The following is a 19,080-nucleotide window of genomic DNA, read 5'->3' as shown; positions in this document are numbered from 1 at the left end:
TGACAAGAAATGCTTCCAAGGTAGGAACAGCTGCGGCTAAGCATGCTACCCCGGATTATCTGTCCGCTAAGCTACCATCCAATCATTTCCGGTGCCTGATATCGGGGCTATCAGCAGCCTTGCAGAAGAGCCCTCCTCGAAAAGTTTCCTGCTACGAGGGGTCGGCCATCTGCGACCGCCGCTCCTGTTCTGCCGAGACTGATCAGTCCCCATTAACGACCAAAGCATGGACCGAATGTGAGCCTGGTTAATTTTTTTCCACCCTTGTCACCGACATTCTCAGGCCGATGGCGAACCGATAATGAAAAAACCGCTGTAACGCGATAAAGCCGCTTTGATTTACAGTACAGTCCGACGCACCTAAGACAAAATGCCTGCCTCGCGCTCTCCCTCGCCAGAGAACAACGTCTTTGCCATCTCCACCACCCTCGTCCCCGAGCGCGATAATAAAAAACCCGCAACCACAAGCCTTACCTTCGACAATCTCCTCCCCTCCCACAGGCCCCTCGTCCTCCACGAGGATCTTCAAGAAGGATGTGGCGGCCAACTCTGGCCCGCCGGCATGGTCCTGACAAGATACATGCTCAAATACCACCGCGCCGGCTCCCTGCGAGGGAAGTCTGTTGTGGAGATCGGCGCCGGCGGTGGGCTGGTGGGACTGGCCGTTGCGCTTGGGTGCGAACTCGACGATGAGCAAAAGATTTACATTACGGATCAAATACCCATGTTTGCACTGATGAGGAAGAATATCGCGCTCAACAACCTTGAAGAGAAGGTCGTTGCGGAGGTGTATGACTGGGGCACTCCGCCGCCTCCGGCCATTCTGACCCCTGGTGCCCAACATCCAGATATCGTCCTGGCAGCGGACTGTGTTTACTTTGAACCTGCCTTCCCTCTTTTACTCCGGACACTCGGTGACCTTATTGGCCCCGAAACGACCTGCTTCTTCTGCTTTAAGAAGAGACGGAAAGCGGATATGCGATTCATACGTGACATGATGAGAAATTTCCATGCTGAGTATATCGAGTATGACGGAAAGGAGGCAGACCAGAAAGAAGGAATCTTTCTGTATGCTGTAAGGCGAAAGAGTAAAGATCACAAGCAATGATCAAAACATTTGCTGTCGGTTTTCTGGATCAATAAAATTACAGTTCTTGCTAGGATGTGGTATCTCAAATCTCGTCATACTCATACATTTGAAGCTGTCCGACGCTGAATCACCATGAAGCCCCGCGTGGCAGTATGCTTCCATCTGTCCCAGGTCGCGTGGTGCCCGCACTAAAGAACGGGGTTAAGTTTGTCAACCTCTCTCTGCTCCTCCAAACGGACAGGAAGGATTCAGACCAGATCCTGCCCAGCAGTGTAGGCTTGAATGGGGGCCTCTGCCTCTCCTGCTGCCCTTGCTGATCAGGGTCATCAGTAATATCGATGGGCTCCCCTCCCATCTGTCCCATGCATTCGTCTCGTCCCCGCGGCCTTTTGCCCTGGCCTACGCGTCAGAGTTCCTTTCAACTTTAGCATTGCGCCAGAAATTTTGTCGCTGACGCTGGTCTTGCGACGGGGAGTGGTGGTAGCTGTCGCGGGCTTGCGACGCAAGCCGACCCGACGTCTTCGTGTGGGTGTGGCGGTATTGGCTCTGGTCCGCCTTCCCCCCATCAAGCGCTGCTTGAGGGTGGGCTTGGTGCGGACTGCAGGCGCACCGCGACCATTTGCTTCTGGCGGATGGTGGGTGGTCGTTGTGGTGGTGGTCACTGTTGTTCCACCTGGATGGCGCTTGGTTTTTATTCCTAGAACCATTTTGATGTTTGTTTTTGTTTAGTTGGTATTTGTGGTACTTGATATCGCGAGTGTGGTATGTCTGAGATAGTGTGGAGTGGGAGTGGAACAAAAAGGAAATAGAGCCAACATGAACGTTTATCAACACCTCGTGGAATGTGTGATTTACCTGCTTCTTTCCTCAAACGACCAGCGACGTCATCTTGTGAAGGCCATAACTCCGCACGGCAAGGACCATGGGTCTTTTGGGTTTCCGTAAAGAGGTCAAGAGAGATAGATGAAAACAGGTTTGGGTATCGAAGGAGAAGTTCTCGTGGTAGATCATCGCAGTCGGCCAATCACAAACATCGTCAGCAGCCACAGGATCTGCGTGATCAAGGACCCCGATGACGCAGGACAAGAGCGTCTTTGGACCATTGCATCTCGATCTCTGACAACTCCAAGGATGTTGCTGGCAGGCTGGACTATGACCATTGGGCGCCACATTATCATGCCCCTCCTCATGCAAGCAAGCACATCAGGGACAATGTCCCTGTGGCGGTGCTGCCATTTCGCCCGGTGTCCAGGCTATCATTTCCGACGCGCTTTGGGCTGAGGGAGTTATGAGGCCGAAAGACGATGTGGTACTTTTTGTTCGAGATGTCTGCGATATTGCACACAGCGAAGATTGCGGCGAGGTGCGATCAGCACTGCGGGACGATGCGGAGGCGCAAAGGAAAAAGGTGATGGCAGAGAATCAAAACTAGGTATTCAATGCGTGCCGAAGGAGGAAGAGTAGCACAAAGAAGAGGACAGACGGATTGTCCTTCTCCTGAGGAGGAGGACAATAGTCAAAGATGGCCTCGAAATGGACAAGTGGGGAAGGTCGCACTGTTGGTCGCAGTTGCGCCTTCAACTCAACTCACAACCACCCGACCGCAAATTGGTGAAGTGCCTTTCGTTACTCTTTCGTTACAGGTTGACATACGACATGCATTCCGTCCACAGCAAATCTCGCCCCGTGTCTGTGAAATCCTTCTTTCTTCGCTCCCGTGATGCAGCTGCTATTACGCCACTCAATCGCCAGCCAATTCCTACACCAAATGCGATCAAGCCTCGAAGATTTCGTCATTCAGGTGGGCGTGATTCCCCTCGAATCTCAAAGATCAGGGAAAGTGAGAGAAATCTGGATCCAAGCACAACGCTGGCAGACAAGTTTACAGGTAATAAACCTCCATCTAGTTGGTCTATTCTCATCACGTCCAGAAAGTCTCGACCAGTACCGAGAGAATGTGGTGATCGAAAGCAAAACCAAGTTAGATGAGGTCGAGAGAGAATTGATTGGAAGTCTCCAAGAACTCACCGTCGACATTGAAACGCACTTTCGTGGATTGGCAGCTGTCGAAGAGCCTCTGCAAAGACCGTTCGCTGCAGAAGCATTGACGGAGGTCCCGCCCAAAACGGATACCGACCTGAGTTCGAACGACGAAATCCTGCTTAAAGATCGTATCTTGGAGTTTCGTGCGTTGCGGGAAGAGAAAGAGGAAGTCTTGTGCAAATTATGGAATGAGTGGGAAGATATCCAATTCGACCTGATAAAACTTGCTGTGGAGGCCCTCGGTAAGCAGTCGGTCTTGGTCGCTCAGCTTCAAGATGGAGCCATGAAGCCGGGCCAGCAGGAACGACTCGAGAACACCCTCGACTCTGCTCAAAAGATTCATGACGAGGTACATCACGGCCATGCGCAACTAGAGCAAGATATGACGGGCTTCGAAGAGACCATCGGCCAAATCGCGAACAGAACCAAGAAGGCGGCCGCCGACATGCAGCAAGTATGCGCTCTTCCTTCTCTCACGGTCGCCTCCAGGCTAATGGCCAATTACAGCAATATAACGTGGAAAAGAACAAGCTATTCAAGGGCCTCATGCAGTCCATTGAGCAGCTCGCGGCATTGTGAAAGACATCTGGAGCGGAGAGGTCTGACAGTCCCGACCTCACCAGCAGAGAACACAACACGTGGACGGTCATCGGTCCCGTGCTGACACCCAAATGCGCATCGTTATGATATGTCGGTCTCGAGTGAGGTCATAACTGAAACAGCTGACCTCTTTTATGTTGAAGAATCGCTGAAACCGTGTTTGTGCAAATTGCGGTAACAAAGCACGGCCCGCGTTTCGCGCTCGCCTTCTGAGGTGTTTGATATCCGCGAATACCCGCACCAACCTTAGTCGAATGAGGTCAATCCGGATCGCGGAATGCAAGCTGGAATTTTTCGGCGGAGCCTTGTTTTCTCTCAGTTGGGGATCCCTCCCACCAATCTCAATGTCAAGAGGGAGCTTCATCGTGTTGCTGCCTGTGGCCACGTCTCGGGATAAACACCCTGGTGGAAAATTTCTCGTCGTTTGAAAATCTTTCGATTCTACTCCAGCGGCCATGTGATGCGCCGTGTCCACCCCCTGCAGTCGCCCTTCGCGTTCGATATCGGGCCGCCCTGATAAGACCTTGTACTTTCAAAGGCGTACTGCTTTAGCGTGGAACGTGGTAAGTCGCGATCGTCAAAGGATGTGGATTGGCAGACCAACGAAACGGATCTCTGGAGGTGCCATCATGGGGACGCAAGCCTTGTTCTACCAGCAAACCTTGGGAGAATCCACCAAATTCCGATCTCGAGTCTGTTGCATTGCAATTTTCGAGTCGATGTGCCCGCGCCTGCCGAATGCAATATATGAGTCACGGGTCTGCTTCGTTCAGCTCTCTTGATTCTCTCCCTCAATCCCTCTTTACTTCTTCGCAAGCTGCTCGTATTTCTGTTCTGTCTGGGCTCGATACGTTATTTGTTCTTTGAGTCGATCAATCTTAATCTCCGAATCGGTCACCATGCCTCCTGTTGCTGTTTCGCCTGTCTCCCCACCTTCACCCACCCTTGACAATACTTCCAAGTTGACCAAGGCTGGCACAGCCGCGATACTCGAGAAGACTGTCTCCAATGGGCTTCAAGTTGCAGACCTCGACGCTTCCAAACTGACCATTACCCGGAATCTGAATCCCAAGCATGTGCCCGCTCCCAACTCGGCGGAAGTCTGGTCGCAGAACTGCACAACAGACCACATGCTTACCGCTCGCTGGACAGAGAAAGCTGGGTGGGAAGCACCTGAGATCCGACCTTATGGGCCCCTGTCCATCATGCCGACTGCCTCTGTCCTGCATTACGCGACCGAATGCTTTGAAGGAATGAAGGCATACAGAGGTGTGGACGGCAAGGTTCGTTTATTCAGGGCGGACCGCAACGCAAAGCGATTCTTGCAGTCAGCGGCTCGAATTTCGTTGCCCAGCTTCCCGCCCGAGGAGTTTGTCAAGCTATTGAAGAAATTTGTTGGCGTCGAGGCAGCAAAGTGGATTGCTGAGCCAGAATCGTTCATTTACATTCGACCTACGATGATAGCAACGGCACCTGCTCTCGGCGTGCAAAGACCCAAGGAGGCATTGATGTATATTATCATGGTCATGTTCCCGTCTTTGGACGACCCGAGTTGCAAACCCCCGTCAGTCCCTACCCCACTCAACGCTGCTTTCAGCGCTGGTACCCAGCCCGAGTCAAAACATGTAGCAGCCTCAAAAGGTATGCGCCTCCTCGCTTCCCGACATGACATGATCCGAGCCTGGCCGGGCGGGTTTGGAAACGCGAAAGTCGGAGCAAACTATGGACCCTCGCTCGTCGCGCAGGGAGAAGCGCGCGCCAGAGGCTACGATCAGATTCTATGGTTGTTTGGGAATGAGTGCTTCGTTACCGAAGCCGGTGGTTCTAACTTCTTCGTACTGTGGGAGAACAAGCAAACCGGACGGAGGGAGTTGATTACAGCCCCGTTGGGAGACGGGGTCATCCTGGAAGGCGTTACGCGCGCGTCCGTGTTGGAACTTGTCAGGTCTGGCGCGGTCGGTGGCGGTGATGTGGATGTCATCGAGAGGAAGTTCACCATGCATGAACTCATCGATGCCCAGACGGAAGGCCGACTCATCGAGGCGTTTGGAGCGGGAACAGCCTTTTTCATTGCCCCCGTGCAGGATATCCATTTCCGAGGCACAGATCTTGTTCTGCCCCTGGGACAAGAGGGCCAAGACGGTGCAGATGCCGATGGAGCCAGCTTTGCTCTAGCTGTCAAGAAGGCCCTGAAGGACGTCATGTATGGGCGCCGTGAGCATGAGTGGGGCATTGTGGTCGAGGAAGAGAAGGAAGACGCTTACGAATGAGCCCCTCGACCCTTCTGAGTGAGGTTTCTAACGTACGCTGGCATTGGTAACGGACTGGAATTGAGTGGAAGTAAAAAGCCGGGGCAAAAGTTGGCTCCGTGACGATGCATTTATCATGATGGGATCTTCGGGGGGTATATAGCTTTATTTTGTACATATTGTCGCCAATGCATTTGGGAAACGGATATCTATCCCTGAACACAAGCCTGACTTCAATCTTTCTGAACGACTCCGTCTTCAACGTGGGGGTATCGAGCCTTCAAAACTTGTACTTCAAGCCTGACCAGGCTGGGCGGCTAGACCCAGACCTTTCGTTGTTGTCCAGAGGTATTCCATTACGGACGCATCGCTCGATGGTCTCGAGGCTCTCTTACGAGCTCTCTCCCTTCGCATCCTTGGACCTGGCTCCGGTACTTTGCTCCGTCTCTTGCCGCGCCTCTTGTGCTTTGTGGCCTTCGACATCTCCGCCGCTCTTGTCTCCACCGGCTGGCGTCGCCTCGAAATCTTCGTCACCATCTTCCGTCAGGATGACTTTCTTTTCCGCAAGTAGATCTGCCAGACTGCCGTCCTTGTGCATATTGATCAGGATGTCGCAGCCGCCGATGAACTCCTTGTCGACGTATAGCTGGGGGATCGTGGGCCAGTCCGAGTATTCTTTGATTCCTATAGACGGAAATTTTGGCCCATGTTAGCATCAGCTGGCTAGATTTTCGTCCCCTGACAAGCTCCGCGCTCTTTTGCCAGGCGCAGCATAATTTCAAAAAGGTGCGCGAGCAGCTGCTGAACGGCGTCAAACATGGCGAGACGTACCACTCCTCAACTCATCATCTTCCAAGACGTTGAAAGCAGTGAATTTCCTGGGATCCACGCCCTGCAAGCCCAATATCTGGATCGACGTTCGCGAGAATCCACATTGTGGTGTTTCTGGGGTGCCCTTCATGAACAGCACCACTGGCGCCGAGGCGACAGCTCTATCGATCGCAGCGCGGACCTCTTGCGAAAGAAGCCGTGTCTGTGAAAGAGAGGATGATATGCGAGGGAGAAGAGAGGCTGGAGTGGCGCGGGGGGAGAAAGCGGCAAGGGCGCCGCGAAGGGCCTGCTCGTGGTTAGTTTCCTTTGTCTTTCCGCCGGGATGGAGTGGTGAGGAGTTATTACAGGTGCTCTTAGTGATCTCTGCAGCATCTCGGGAGTCTGTTGGGTATTGGTGAAGAAAGAGGTTGAAGTCTAGTTCTGGATCACAGTTGCTTGTTGGAGAAAATTGTCGATGGCGGCGGCTTGGATGATGTCAATTCAAATGTTGACAAATGGAAGTCGGTCTTGTGGTGTTGCGCTTTTTTCCCCAGATTTACACGGTACTTCTTCTCCTTCGAGTCGCCTGACAAATCTACGAATGGATTTAAATACCGCTCTATAAGAAGGAGGGAATGCAGGCCTCGAGAAGACATTGTTGCGCCTTACCCTCCTCGCAGACATCTGAAGAAGGGATAGATACACCATGACCACAAACCCAACAAGCAGCGGCGAGCGGTTCTCCGCCGCAGCCCATGAAACTGACGGTAAACACCACATCCTCCTGTCCGCAAGCGGATCTGTAGCAGCAATCAAGATCCCCCTAATAGCCAAATCCCTCGGATCCCACCCGAATGTGTCCATCCGCATCGTCTTGACAGAAGCCGCCGAGCAGTTCCTGCAAGGCCAATCGGCCGAACAACCCCCGCTACGCTCACTCCTGGACTATCCCGGCGTGGACGGTGTATACCATGAAGAGGACGAGTGGTCGAAACCGTGGGTGCGAGGCGACAAGATCTTACACATTGAATTGAGGCGGTGGGCGCACGTCCTGATCGTGGCGCCCCTCTCGGCCAACACCATGGCGAAAATCGTCAACGGCATCAGTGACGGTCTGCTCCTGAATGTCATCCGGGCATGGGACACGACGGGCCTGATCGACATGCGCAGGAAGAGGATATTTGTGGCGCCGGCCATGAATACTGCCATGTGGCGCCACCCGATCACCAGGAAGCATATCCAAGTGCTGGAGGAGGACTGGGGCGCTGATAAGGACGGGTGGTTCACGATCCTGCGACCTACGGAAAAGGAGTTGGCCTGCGGCGATACGGGCGACGGTGCTATGATGGACTGGAGGCAGATCGTGAGTTACATTGACGAGCACCTGGCACTCGGTATTCAGGATTTTTACGAGGCCAACGGCCAGTGACGACCGGCATGCTATCATGCGCCACTGAAGGTCTGAGTCGTGGATCGAGACTCCTCTTGAGTCTTCCGATGAAGATAGTCTCCGAGCAAGCCGAGAGAGATGACCCCGCCGGTGATCCAGGCACCGTTTCTAAACCACCACCAACAATCTCTGACATCCTTCAAATTCACCCGCCGGACCATGGTTGCCAAAGCCAGTGCACCGCCACCACAACTCCCGATGAAAAAGACTGGTCCTGCTCCAGCAAAATACCCGGCGGCCGCGAGAAGTCCAATCTGAGCAGCAGAGAAGACAGACAGGGCGGTCTTTGAATTGTGCTCGTGTGCTTGAGCGATTGACTTGATGCCCACTTTGACGTCGTCCTTGATGTCCATGTAGGCATAGATCATGTCATAATTGAGGGTCCACGCCACACAGCTGGAATACAGTGCCGCGGCAGCTGCAAGTGCACCAGGGTTCGAGATAAGGTCGATGCCTAGGGCGGGAAAGCCCATGATGGCGCCCCATGAAAAGGTCAACCCGAGAACAAACTGCGGGTAATGTGTAACTCGCTTCGCCAGAGGATATACCGTGACCAGAAGCAGGCTTGGAACTCCATAGTAGAGACAAGGTAGGGGAAATTGTAAGAGCAGAGTCAACCCAGTAAGAAGCTGTGCGCCTAGATATACAATTGCATTTTCAACAGAAACGGCTTTCCGCGCAATGGGTCGTAGTTGTGTACGTTCGACATGTGGATCCAAGTTGCGGTCCCAGAGATCATTTATTGTACAGCCGGCGCCTCGCATGATCAAAGCGCCGGTGAAGAAAAGAGCCGTCGTAGATATCACCTCGAGCGGTGAAGCCATCGGCACAGCCATCGGTGCCGCCAAAAGCGTAGAAAACATGCAGGGGAAGAAGAGGTAGTACGTCCCCGCGGGTTTGTCGAGCCGGATAAGCTCGGCATAAGGAATCCATGATGAGGGTAGTTTCGATATAATGCCAGTAGTGGGAGGTTTGTAGATCGCAGGGAGATCCTGGCCCAACGGACTCGGCGAAACTGAAGTGGCTAGATGTCTCTCTCGACTCGAGGAGCAAACCCGTGCCGGTATGTGTTTTTGTTTCCAGGTTGCGGTTCCATGACGAAAAATCCTTTGCTGATGCCGTCGAGACCCCCTCACAAATGCAAGAGCCCGAGGAGAGGATCGAGAGGCCTGGCAAAGGATCTTGGTCCCAAACATGTCTGGCGGTCTCCCATGGTAGTCTGGGAAAGAGACATTAAAAAACTTCCTGGCAAGGCTGAGAAGAATCCAGGTCACGCTGTCCGTTTTGGGAATGGCGTAGCCTTCCTCTGCAAAGTGACTTTTCCCCAGTGCGCTTCGCGAGATCAGATCCGATGTGAAATCTTTACCTGCGCCAGTCATGGTTGCATGCGGCGGCACTTCACATTATGCTCAGCGCATTGTCACCTCCTTTCACCCAACTCATTTCCTTCGATCTCAGGCCAACCTGAACCTTCATCGAGCAGGCATTCCATGGACAGAGCGTCCACTTGGTTTCCTTCATCACACTGCCCCGCCGCCGTTACGATGTGCATCTCCCAGTCACCTTTGCAGAAGAGAAGGCTTGTACACCTGAGCAAGGGGATCCGTCCTCTTATCCAAGCTGACTGGTCATGCCGTCCACACGACCTTGTGCGGCCTTCGAGCCCATCTCGCCGGATTTCGATCTGAAAGCCCTCGTCGAGTCCCAGCCCAATTTTGAGTGGGTAGTACGCATCCACTGCGACATGATAGATCACCAAGGCCTGGAAAACTTTGAAAAGCTGGTTCTGATTCACGTCATCCTGGGTGGCAAGCCTCTTGTCATCGAGGGCTACGAAGCGCGACTTGACAGATGGACATTTGCACCACAGTGGCTCCGTGACAACTGCGGTTCAAAAGGTATGGTTTCACATTGCTCTCACACTATGTATCATGTCCTCACGGTTCTCCAGTCGAAAATGCGAGAGATCTCACCAAGAAAACCGACGTACCGCTATCGATCGGTCACTACTTAAACCACATGGCACTGTTGACGAACCAGTGGACCCCGCGGAACTACAAGGACCCCGGGCGTCAGCGGATGTATCTCAAAGATATTGACTGCCCGCCTTTGTGGCAAGACAAATTGTCGGATATCATTCCTGCAGCCCTGTTCTATCTCAACGAATCGACAGGTGACGTTGGTGGGTTTGGATCAGTGGACGAAAACGACCTAATCAGGCCCGGTATGAGGAAAGGAAAGGGGATCGCCAGAGCTGGAGACTTGATGAGCAGCCTTCCGAAAGAAATGCGCGCGGAAAATCTCATGTGCTATATCGGCCATGAAGGCACTTATACCCCCGCCCATCGAGAAATGTGCGCGAGCCTGGGTCAGAATATCATGGTCGAAGCTTCTACCGGCCTAGCTGAGGATGGGAAACTCACACAGCCGGGATCCTCGATCTGGTTCATGACCGAGACCAAAGAACGAGAGGTAGTCGCTGAGTACTGGCTTTCCCGCCTTGGTCACGACATTGAGATCGAAAAGCATTTCGCCCAAGTCAACGCATGGAAGAACGCACCATTCAAAACGTACGTTGTCGAGCAGAAGCCCGGTGACTTCATCCTTATTCCTCCACTAGCTCCGCATCAGGTGTGGAACCGTGGAACCAGAACGATGAAAGTCGCTTGGAACAGAACAACCATTGAGACTCTTGAAATGGCAATGCATGAAGCTCTGCCGCGAGCAAGGATGGTGTGCCGCGATGAACAGTACAAGAACAAGGCAATCATTTACTACACCATGCAGAAATACTCGAAACTCCTGCGGCTGGCAGAGAAGTTCAGGCAGAAATCTTCGGGTCTGAAACACAAAATGCCCCGTGACTCGAAAGTCCGGCAACTAGAAAAGGACTTCCGGAGACTGCAGCTTCTGTTCACCGGGATATTAGTGTCGGAGAGCTTCCTGCCTGACCGCATCGAGAAGAAGGTCGAGTATATCCCTTATGACAGCAACATTACTTGTTCATATTGCCGCTGCAATATTTTCAACCGATTTCTCACCTGTCCCAATTGTGTAGGACAGTTGGCGAACGGCGACGAAGACACCTATGACATCTGCATGGAGTGTTATGCAATGGGCAGAAGCTGTGCATGCATATCAAAATTGAGGTGGGTTGAGCAGTGGCCCTGGGGAGAACTTACACAGAAGCACGAACAGTGGCGACAACAGATTCTGCAATATGAAGGCAGAGTGACTGAGAAATCACCCATGCCTCTTAAAATTGAACTGGACAGGCTCGGGAACAAAAGGACCCTGGCCCAGATCTGCCAACTTGAGTTAGCAAAGAGGCCGTTTTGCGATATCCGCCGTCCGCCGTCTCCTGTAACAGGCGACGACCGCGAAGTGGTGGAGGAGGTGGACGCAAATGGGAATGTCAAGAAAAAGAAAAAGATCAGGCGAACTGATAAGTTTCTAAGAGAGCATGCTCGATGCCATGTTGACTTCCACTGGGAACCCAAATGGAAGCAGGCCACATGCACGAAATGTGACAAACATTATTGCTACGGCACTCTTTTTCGAAGATTCGATATGATGCCGCAGGATATCCTTGCTGAGCCGGACTGGTTGTGTCCGAGCTGTCGAAACATCTGTGGCTGCCGTCAGTGTAAGTCCAGGCCCGGTTACAAAGCCTACCACCCATCTGGCACAATCCTTGGGCATAACACCAAGGCAATAGCAGATCCTCGATCGGTTGAAAGCCTCGTGGATTTTAGTTACTCCAACATTGCCTGGATTCAAAAGGCAGGTGATGATTATGGGGACCAGTCCCGTCGTCTGGAAAAGCGTCGGAAAGAGGCAGAGGCTGCCAAAGCTACGACGCCGGAGCTAGGTGAACACTACGTTGACGGTGATCAAGAGATTCATGATGGAGTGGAAGATGGTCTCATTCGGTTGGCGCAACAAGAAGGCATTCCAATCGACCCGATGCTGACAACTGATGGGCCACCCGAGTCCCTCGCAGAGGACGAAGACGATTATGACGAAAACCCAGAAGGAGTAGAGTCGACTCTCATTGACGATCTTACTTCTGAATACGCTATTCCTGAGGGTGGCGTCATCAGAGACGTTGAGCATGCTTACGATCCAACTGAGGCCATCACCTACGATTATCCGGATCCAGAGATCGTGCGTCATGTTCCCGTCCTTGTTGACGAGGAACAAGTGGCCGTGCCTTCAGGGTACGCACCTGGTGGCAGGGATGATAGGGCAGAGATTGAGATGATCGAGCGTAAGCGCAAGCGTGCAAGGCTCGATGACGGCGACCGTCCTTATCATTCCAAGAAAGCTAACGTCGAGAAGAACAAAGTACGGAAGTCGCTCATTGTGAAGTTGCCACTTCCGGCACAGAAACTTGAGGAAATGCAAAAGATGGCAGATATGGCGCGGCAGGCCTTGAATGGGGCGGAAGCTCCTGCACCGGTCATCAGCTCTGATCTGCATGCGCTCAACGCTGCCGAAGGAAATCCTCAAACCGTGCAAAAGAAGATTCGACGAGGTGTTGAAAATGTTGTTGTTGAACAGGATGACGACTTCATGCCCGGTCGGTATCGTGACCGCAGGAAACACGCCGCGGATGGAGCTCCGCGACCACCTCCTGACGCGGAAATTACCAGGCGGCAGACCCGGATGCACAATACCCATTATGAAGAACCCTCAGAGGACGAGTTTAATGAGGTTGTTTCTGAACCTTCTTCTGAGCGCCGCAAGTCCATGAATAAGCCGACAATGAAGGTGGTTAGGTTGGACGACGCCGGCCCGGTTTTCGATTCTTCCGTATCCTCGGATACCGAATCAGCAGGGAATGAGAGCTCTGCCTCAAGCCCTCCGGTTGAAGTTGGACCGAGCGCTTCCACGCCAGCACCACGAATGGCCACGAAAGCTCCCAAACTGACTGTGGTGCAGAGCGTCCATAATATAACGACGACGAGCTCCCCAGCTGACCGGAATGGAAGGCCGGTCTCAGTGGCCTCGTTATCGCCTCTTCCTCAGAAAGCGACACTTGCCAAATCGACCTCAGCCATCTCCCTCTCAAGCCAGTCAAAGGCAGCAGTGGAAGCACAAGCGAATAGACGAGCAAAAATGGCTGCGATCGAGTGGATGGAGAATGAAAGCGAAGACCTGGACGACGTTTGGTCTCAGGAATCGTTCTTGGACAAGCGTACCCCGGGCAACAAAGCCGCTACTCCAGCTCAGACAGAGGTCGCGCCTGCCCGACAAAAAGACGTTGTTGCACCTCCCAAGGCGGTCACGAATAGTAAGAGACAGTCGAGAGGTTCTCTCGCCCCACCGACCGTACCGAAGCGAGCCGTTGTGTCGACCGCGAAAGCCTTGGCTTCGGAGTGGGCTGATAGTGATGATTCGGACGACGGGACACAGACTCGAAAGCCCGGCCAAGCTTGGGTCGCCGTTAATAACGGAGCTGCGAGCGCGAGTCGAGTGATGCCAGCGAAGTCTCTTAATGCTGCTAATGGTCCAAAAAAAAGGGGCAGGCTACCAAAACATCCCTGGTAGAACACGATCGCAGCATGCAGAAAATGGGGATGATGTCCAGAAGAAGCCCGGGGAGTATTTTATGGTTGGTACAGAGTGCGCACGGTATGCTTGTGGATGGTCACGGATTTATGAGTGTTTGGGAGCTTGCAGAGGCCAGGAGCTCGAGGACTTGGAACAAGTTGGAGAATTGACGCATATTGGGACCTTGGGCTTGGGGTGCAAACAGCGAATTGGCGCTGGTGTGTTGAGGTTGACGTGAGCGGGCTGTACATAGGGACATGACCAAAGCGTGCTCAGATGGTGTTGCTGCATGACAATACGATAGCAGAGAGCCATCTTCCCCAGGAGACTCCAGTGCCCCTTTTTCCCTTTGACAAGGCTGCAAACTCCGGAGCTTTCGGGTCGCCAACTCCGATGGTGGTGAAAATGACATCGACGGGTCAAGGCACCCAAGTCGACGGGTTTTTTCTCTTCCTGCGACATGCGACATTCTCCTAACACGCTCACAAATATTTCGATCCTTTGTCAGTCCTGTGGATACTGAGCGTCCTGACTATGGAGAGCATGCGCGTATTCCAGCGCAATGTTGCTCTGCGACAGCTCTGCGCTCAGTCGCGTTTGCCTGCATCACGCCGCGCCATCCATCAGACTCGAGCTCCCCTGCAGCAATCCTTCCGCACCAGACCGACCCTGTTACCCCAACGAGCTCTTTTGAGACGATCGATACACACTCAGCGACCCACGGACACCCCCTCTTTCTCATCGCTGCAATCATGGCGGACGACGCTGAGAGGCCAGCCGTCGCGGCGGCACAATGTTTTTGGCCGCCGCTACAACTCGAACACCAGTTCCAGCACCACGAGTGAGAAACCCTCCCTCAAGCAGCGTCTGAAGACGATGTCCCGCGAGTACGGCTGGACGGCGGTAGGCGTCTACCTGGCGCTCTCGGCGCTCGACTTCCCCTTCTGCTTCCTGGCGGTGCGCATGATGGGGACCGAGACGATCGGGCACTACGAGCACGTCGTGGTCGAGACCTTCAAGTCGATTGTCAAGTGGCCGATCCAGGGCTCGACCCAGGCCCAGATGGCCGCCGACGGAGCAATCGACGAGGCTTCTGCGGAAGCCGGCGTGAGGGAGCTCGAGCAGCGAGCCGCGCAGGAAGGCGGACGCGTTTTGGAAGAGCCGACAAACGATCATGGGTACAAAGCGGCGGAGAAGGCGAACCAGGGTGACAATGCCAGTATGTGGTTTTGACCTGCTTCTCTTTCTTCATTTCTTCTGTTTCCCCGGTGTGAGATACAGCTCGCCGGGGCTGAGAAAATACTAGGACGAGAAAGGCTAACATATTGGTGTCATTAGGTTTATGGACTCAACTTGCCCTCGCGTATGCGGTGCACAAATCCTTTATTTTCATTCGCGTCCCTCTCACTGCTGCAATCCTGCCCAAAGTTGTCAAGACGTTGAGATCATGGGGTTGGAATATTGGAAAGATGCCTCATCGGAAAGCTGTTGGCGCAGGTACGGGCATAAATACCAAGGGGTCAAAGGTCAAACCGGGCGACTGAGAAACCAAACATATCTGCGTCTTCTTTTGGAGGAGATTCAGCCCTCACTCATCTCATTTTCCTGCTCGACGGTAGCTTTGCCATCGTCGTCATGAGAGCAGGTACAAGCTAATGTACAAAACCCACTTTTTTTCAATTCTACCTCTTGCCTCCTGTCTGTTGTCTTTCAACTAGTCAAACCTCTGTCCCTCTAAAGGATCCCTTGTGCCCTCTTTTTCTAATAACTGCACCATGGTGCCATCCTCCATCTGCAGACTCCACTCCAATGTCTCAAAAAACCCGCCCCGGGACTTTCGTAGACTGACAAACTTGGTCTTCGCCTTCCCTCTCGTCCCCTTGACCCAGAAGCTGATGTCGATCGTGCCCTGCATGGGCGACAACTCCCCGCTGATCCAGGGCAGTTTGCTCGCAAAGTAGATTTCGTCGCCCAGCAACTCGCGGACATGCTCGTTGGTGCGCAGGGCGTAGAGGATCGAGTTGACGGTCGACGAGGAGGATTTCTCGTAGTTGAAGATGGCCAGCGACGACACGGTGACGAGCACGATAAACACAGGGAGTGTCTTGAGCCATATTGATATCGGCCGGGTCAGCTCAGGCAGGGCCCGGTCGGGGCGCCGCGAGAGCAGAGGCCCCGACCCTTCGCGGGGTGGAGGGACGAGGGGCCGCACGATCCGGTCGGCGGAAATGTGTGGTGTAGAGGGTGACGGCGAGGACGACGGGGACGCGCGGGATATGCTCAGCCTCCGGGCAGAGATGGAGAAGGAATCGTGCAGGTGGTGGGCTCGCCATATCGCACGGCGGATGGACAGCGGGAGAGTCTGAAGCTGGGAGAAGCTGCAGGGAGCAGGGAGCAGTTTCCTCGCACCCATGACGGCGGCTTCGAGATTGCTGTTAAATGGCCGGTGTTTGTATTCTCATGCAAGACGTGGTCAAGTAAACATCTCGGATTGTTGGAAGTTGAACTGGCATGCACTTACTTTGCGGATGGAGAAAACTGCTTTCCCCATGTGGTTCGATGCTAGAGCGTGAATCGAGGCCGCTTTAACATGCGCTTGAACCCGAGCCTCACTAGCCTTATTCTTTCCTCCAAACCTTGAGCAGCTCACCAGCTATGAAGCCTGGCAGCCCCAGACTTCTCGTATTAGCCCAGCCTCGCAACCTTGAAGGTATGTATCAACGGCACGGGCCTTTCGCTTCAACTTGAACGTCCATGTGTCCGAGCCTCCTTGTCCGTTCGTCGTTGTCTACCAACGCTCCTTCACCTCCATCGTCAGGGTCCATCTGCGCAAGCCACTGCCTTCAAATAACAGGTTGGATGATGTCTTTCCTCCCTTCACTTGCGACATCTCAATGGTTGCTTGGATGATCTCCCGATCTGGGCAGTTTCATCAGGAAAGCTGAGCTGTTCGCAGCGCCATACAGAGGCCCAGACCCCATACTCCGCGCATGTGGCTTGCGGACTTTACGTCAATTTTCTCAGGGTAACTGGTGCTTCCTCTCCCCAGAGAATGCCTCTTCAGACCTTCTATTCTGCCAGGGCTGAAATACGCCACTCCATCTTGAAGGAGTACTGTGTACTGGTCGCCCAGGTGTCCGTGGCTAGCTGAGACCTGGAAGCCAATGCCACTCGCTCCTCGAGGCTTGGGCCTTCAAGGCTGCACTCAACCCCGACTAGTCAAGTTCGAAGCAAACGGGCGGTGACGGGACAGTGAAATCTATTCGCCCGGACTCCCTTTTTATACGAGGTAGGTAAATACTCGAAGACCTCGAGCTGAGATGCACCTGCAGGGTGCATGTATGCGTCCGGATACGGCAACAAACATGATCAGGCTGGACAAGAACTTGGCCAAATATGGCTGAGGCGCGCAACAACAACAGCTGAACATGGCATTCTCGATCCTTGTCGATGCTGCAATTTGACAGTTTCGATCACTTTCAGACTGAAGCTACTCGCTCACTAACAGGGTTCTGCTCATTTGCTTGCCTCTATTTCGACAACTCAGTTGATCCACAAATTCTATTCGCCAGCATCAACCTTGCTATTCTCGGTGGTTGAATTGTCATCGGACGTGAAAGGCTTCATACTGCCCTAGAAGGCGAGCCTTCTGCACTACATGGAAATGCCGCCTATATCTAGGCTGGCTGTCTCTTCACATCCACAGGTTCCCGACCACTCACTCACAAACGTCTGTGCAAAAAGAGATCGGTCATCTTCATATTGACAACGTCCTCGCCAATGCCTGACGCTCCGCCATTGACTGTCGTCGTTCCCGATGCAGGTGTTCTTCAAGACCTCAACGCCGGATCGTATGCGCTTTGTGTGGGCTACTTCGACTCGACCGAGGGCTTCAATGAACCACCAACCTACCTGACGCAGTTTCAACCCGCTGATGGCAAAGGTCAGTCACATCATTTTGTCGTCACTCGTCTTTTGTAAGTAGTCAGTCGATGCCCTAACCTGCGCCCGATTTAGGCTTTGAGTCCCCGATCGAAGTGCAATTCAACCTTCCATCACCCGACAACTTGAAGTACTTCATAGGGTTCTACAAGAAGAATGGTATGCCTCACAGTCCTCATATTATCTCTATCATTACTGGCTTCGAACCACTTTTTCGTTCTCGGGGACGTTTCAGTAGTGATGATCAAGCTTCTAACCTGCCGCGCTCTGGCCAGGCGATACCTTGTACGGCTTGAAGTCAATAACCCCGGGGAGCCTCTACGAAATCCCCCAGGAGCCGAGCCAATTGCCAGCCGACAAAGACGCAATAGTCTACTCTACGAGCGAGGATTCCACATGGGTTCGTCCGAAATGGATCGACCCCAATGGATTCGGAGTCCTAAACCGGGTTGGTGTTCGGATTGTGCTCTATCGAAGCCCGCCAAACTCTTCAAACGATTGGACACCAAACACCACGATTGACCCAGCCACGCCCGTCTACAAGAGCTACCCCTTGTGGGTTCCTGGCACGGGTCTTTTGCTGCCCAAGTCGGTCCACGACCTCAGCGTGTGGTTCCAAAACTTGAAGTTCGGCGACGATGACGTCGAAGCCAAGGACCAGTCGTTCAAGTGCAAGGTCGTGTATGGCCAGGGCCAAGCGAGCAGGTCGATCACCTATCCAAATGACTGGCCGACTCTTCCCGTGCCAGTGTAAGAGTCGAAAATAGGCGGCACGGGGACAACTGAAACGTCGTAGAAGTCCATGCATACCACAGAGAGACATTGCTCTCCGTCACGAATTTACTATAGTCATCCCATCCGATGCAGCATCATAATTCATAGGAAATTTGAGATACCGTTGGTCAGAACTTGGGGTGCTCTCGTCGGAGGGGTATGGGCCTTTGATATGCTCCGATTTGGAACAAAAATCTTGACCCAGACGTGTCTGGATAAAGCACCGCTCTGGCTTCTTTATATCGTGTCCAAGAACTAGTACATGAACCAGAAAAATGTGTCTGCGGAGGATTTGGGCGAAGGTCTCAAGGCTACACGCGACTACCTACAATTAAATGATGCCTCGATGTCGAAGCCGTGCTGTGCTGCCACTGACAATTCTGGACCGGCAGAAAGGTCTGTTCTTTGAGATCCGCAAATCAATTCGTTGAATTCTTCTTCTGCATTCTTTCGCTGAGAGAGGCCCAGCATGTGGTAGCACTATGAATCCCCATCACTGAGGTACCGTCTAAGCTCTGATATCCTGACCGATCTTAATACCCCTGACGCACTTATTGTCCATTTAC

General features: G+C 53.1%; 10 protein-coding genes across 10 annotated transcripts; 6 read left to right on the top strand and 4 right to left on the bottom strand.

The window, feature by feature from the left end:
- The first annotated feature begins 118 nt into the window (after positions 1-118).
- Positions 119-1,178, top strand: PV07_03346 (uncharacterized protein). Its single transcript, XM_016390062.1, has one exon. It carries the CDS (start codon positions 371-373, stop codon positions 1,106-1,108), a length of 738 nt encoding a protein of 245 aa, XP_016251964.1. The 5' UTR covers positions 119-370; the 3' UTR covers positions 1,109-1,178.
- On the bottom strand, positions 1,135-2,465 carry PV07_03345 (uncharacterized protein). Its single transcript, XM_016390061.1, has one exon. It carries the CDS (start codon positions 1,795-1,797, stop codon positions 1,417-1,419), a length of 381 nt encoding a protein of 126 aa, XP_016251963.1. The 5' UTR covers positions 1,798-2,465; the 3' UTR covers positions 1,135-1,416.
- Positions 2,466-2,810: 345 nt separating this feature from the next.
- Positions 2,811-3,712, top strand: PV07_03344 (uncharacterized protein; the record flags this gene model as incomplete). The annotated part of the gene is made up of 2 exons (XM_016390060.1): positions 2,811-3,587; positions 3,641-3,712. 2 exons carry the CDS (start codon positions 2,811-2,813, stop codon positions 3,710-3,712), a joined length of 849 nt encoding a protein of 282 aa, XP_016251962.1.
- Positions 3,713-4,632: 920 nt separating this feature from the next.
- On the top strand, positions 4,633-6,003 carry PV07_03343 (uncharacterized protein; the record flags this gene model as incomplete). The annotated part of the gene is made up of 1 exon (XM_016390059.1): positions 4,633-6,003. One exon carries the CDS (start codon positions 4,633-4,635, stop codon positions 6,001-6,003), a length of 1,371 nt encoding a protein of 456 aa, XP_016251961.1.
- Positions 6,004-6,081: 78 nt separating this feature from the next.
- On the bottom strand, positions 6,082-7,296 carry PV07_03342 (Grx4 family monothiol glutaredoxin). Its single transcript, XM_016390058.1, has 3 exons — positions 7,159-7,296; positions 6,814-7,099; positions 6,082-6,666 (listed from the first exon to the last, which is right to left on the bottom strand). The coding sequence occupies exons 1-3, from the start codon at positions 7,183-7,185 to the stop codon at positions 6,374-6,376; spliced, it is 606 nt and encodes a 201-aa protein (XP_016251960.1). The 5' UTR covers positions 7,186-7,296; the 3' UTR covers positions 6,082-6,373.
- A 38-nt stretch (positions 7,297-7,334) lies between these two features.
- Positions 7,335-8,907, top strand: PV07_03341 (uncharacterized protein). Its single transcript, XM_016390057.1, has one exon. The coding sequence runs from the start codon at positions 7,499-7,501 to the stop codon at positions 8,219-8,221; it is 723 nt and encodes a 240-aa protein (XP_016251959.1). The 5' UTR covers positions 7,335-7,498; the 3' UTR covers positions 8,222-8,907.
- PV07_03340 (4-hydroxybenzoate polyprenyl transferase) lies at positions 8,138-9,621 on the bottom strand (the record flags this gene model as incomplete). Its single annotated transcript, XM_016390056.1, has 1 exon — positions 8,138-9,621. One exon carries the CDS (start codon positions 9,619-9,621, stop codon positions 8,236-8,238), a length of 1,386 nt encoding a protein of 461 aa, XP_016251958.1. The 3' UTR covers positions 8,138-8,235.
- PV07_03339 (uncharacterized protein) lies at positions 9,601-14,246 on the top strand. Its single transcript, XM_016390055.1, has 2 exons — positions 9,601-10,140; positions 10,194-14,246. The coding sequence occupies exons 1-2, from the start codon at positions 9,873-9,875 to the stop codon at positions 13,793-13,795; spliced, it is 3,870 nt and encodes a 1,289-aa protein (XP_016251957.1). The 5' UTR covers positions 9,601-9,872; the 3' UTR covers positions 13,796-14,246.
- On the top strand, positions 14,226-15,532 carry PV07_03338 (uncharacterized protein). Its single transcript, XM_016390054.1, has 2 exons — positions 14,226-15,017; positions 15,137-15,532. Exons 1-2 carry the CDS (start codon positions 14,333-14,335, stop codon positions 15,340-15,342), a joined length of 891 nt encoding a protein of 296 aa, XP_016251956.1. The 5' UTR covers positions 14,226-14,332; the 3' UTR covers positions 15,343-15,532.
- On the bottom strand, positions 15,127-16,337 carry PV07_03337 (uncharacterized protein). Its single transcript, XM_016390053.1, has one exon. The coding sequence runs from the start codon at positions 16,209-16,211 to the stop codon at positions 15,513-15,515; it is 699 nt and encodes a 232-aa protein (XP_016251955.1). The 5' UTR covers positions 16,212-16,337; the 3' UTR covers positions 15,127-15,512.
- Between the last annotated feature and the right edge of the window lie 2,743 nt (positions 16,338-19,080).

Source organism: Cladophialophora immunda (genome assembly GCF_000835495.1).
Source record: "Cladophialophora immunda strain CBS 83496 unplaced genomic scaffold supercont1.2, whole genome shotgun sequence".
NCBI classification, from domain to species: domain Eukaryota; kingdom Fungi; phylum Ascomycota; class Eurotiomycetes; order Chaetothyriales; family Herpotrichiellaceae; genus Cladophialophora; species Cladophialophora immunda.
The sequence above is the reverse complement of the archived record's forward strand: the minus strand, read 5'-3'. Positions and strand labels throughout refer to the sequence as shown.

Coding starts and splice junctions, on each gene's coding strand:
- PV07_03338 (XM_016390054.1), top strand. CDS start 14,333: ATGGAGAGCATGCGCGTATTCCAGCGCAATGTTGCTCTGCGACAGCTC. Junction 15,018..15,136: donor GAACCAGGGTGACAATGCCA/GTATGTGGTTTT, acceptor TGGTGTCATTAG/GTTTATGGACTCAACTTGCC.
- PV07_03341 (XM_016390057.1), top strand. CDS start 7,499: ATGACCACAAACCCAACAAGCAGCGGCGAGCGGTTCTCCGCCGCAGCC.
- PV07_03342 (XM_016390058.1), bottom strand. CDS start 7,185: ATGCTGCAGAGATCACTAAGAGCACCT. Junction 7,100..7,158: donor AGAGATCACTAAGAGCACCT/GTAATAACTCCT, acceptor AACCACGAGCAG/GCCCTTCGCGGCGCCCTTGC. Junction 6,667..6,813: donor AGATGATGAGTTGAGGAGTG/GTACGTCTCGCC, acceptor TTCCGTCTATAG/GAATCAAAGAATACTCGGAC.
- PV07_03345 (XM_016390061.1), bottom strand. CDS start 1,797: ATGGTTCTAGGAATAAAAACCAAGCGCCATCCAGGTGGAACAACAGTG.
- PV07_03339 (XM_016390055.1), top strand. CDS start 9,873: ATGCCGTCCACACGACCTTGTGCGGCCTTCGAGCCCATCTCGCCGGAT. Junction 10,141..10,193: donor TGACAACTGCGGTTCAAAAG/GTATGGTTTCAC, acceptor ACGGTTCTCCAG/TCGAAAATGCGAGAGATCTC.
- PV07_03337 (XM_016390053.1), bottom strand. CDS start 16,211: ATGGGTGCGAGGAAACTGCTCCCTGCTCCCTGCAGCTTCTCCCAGCTT.
- PV07_03346 (XM_016390062.1), top strand. CDS start 371: ATGCCTGCCTCGCGCTCTCCCTCGCCAGAGAACAACGTCTTTGCCATC.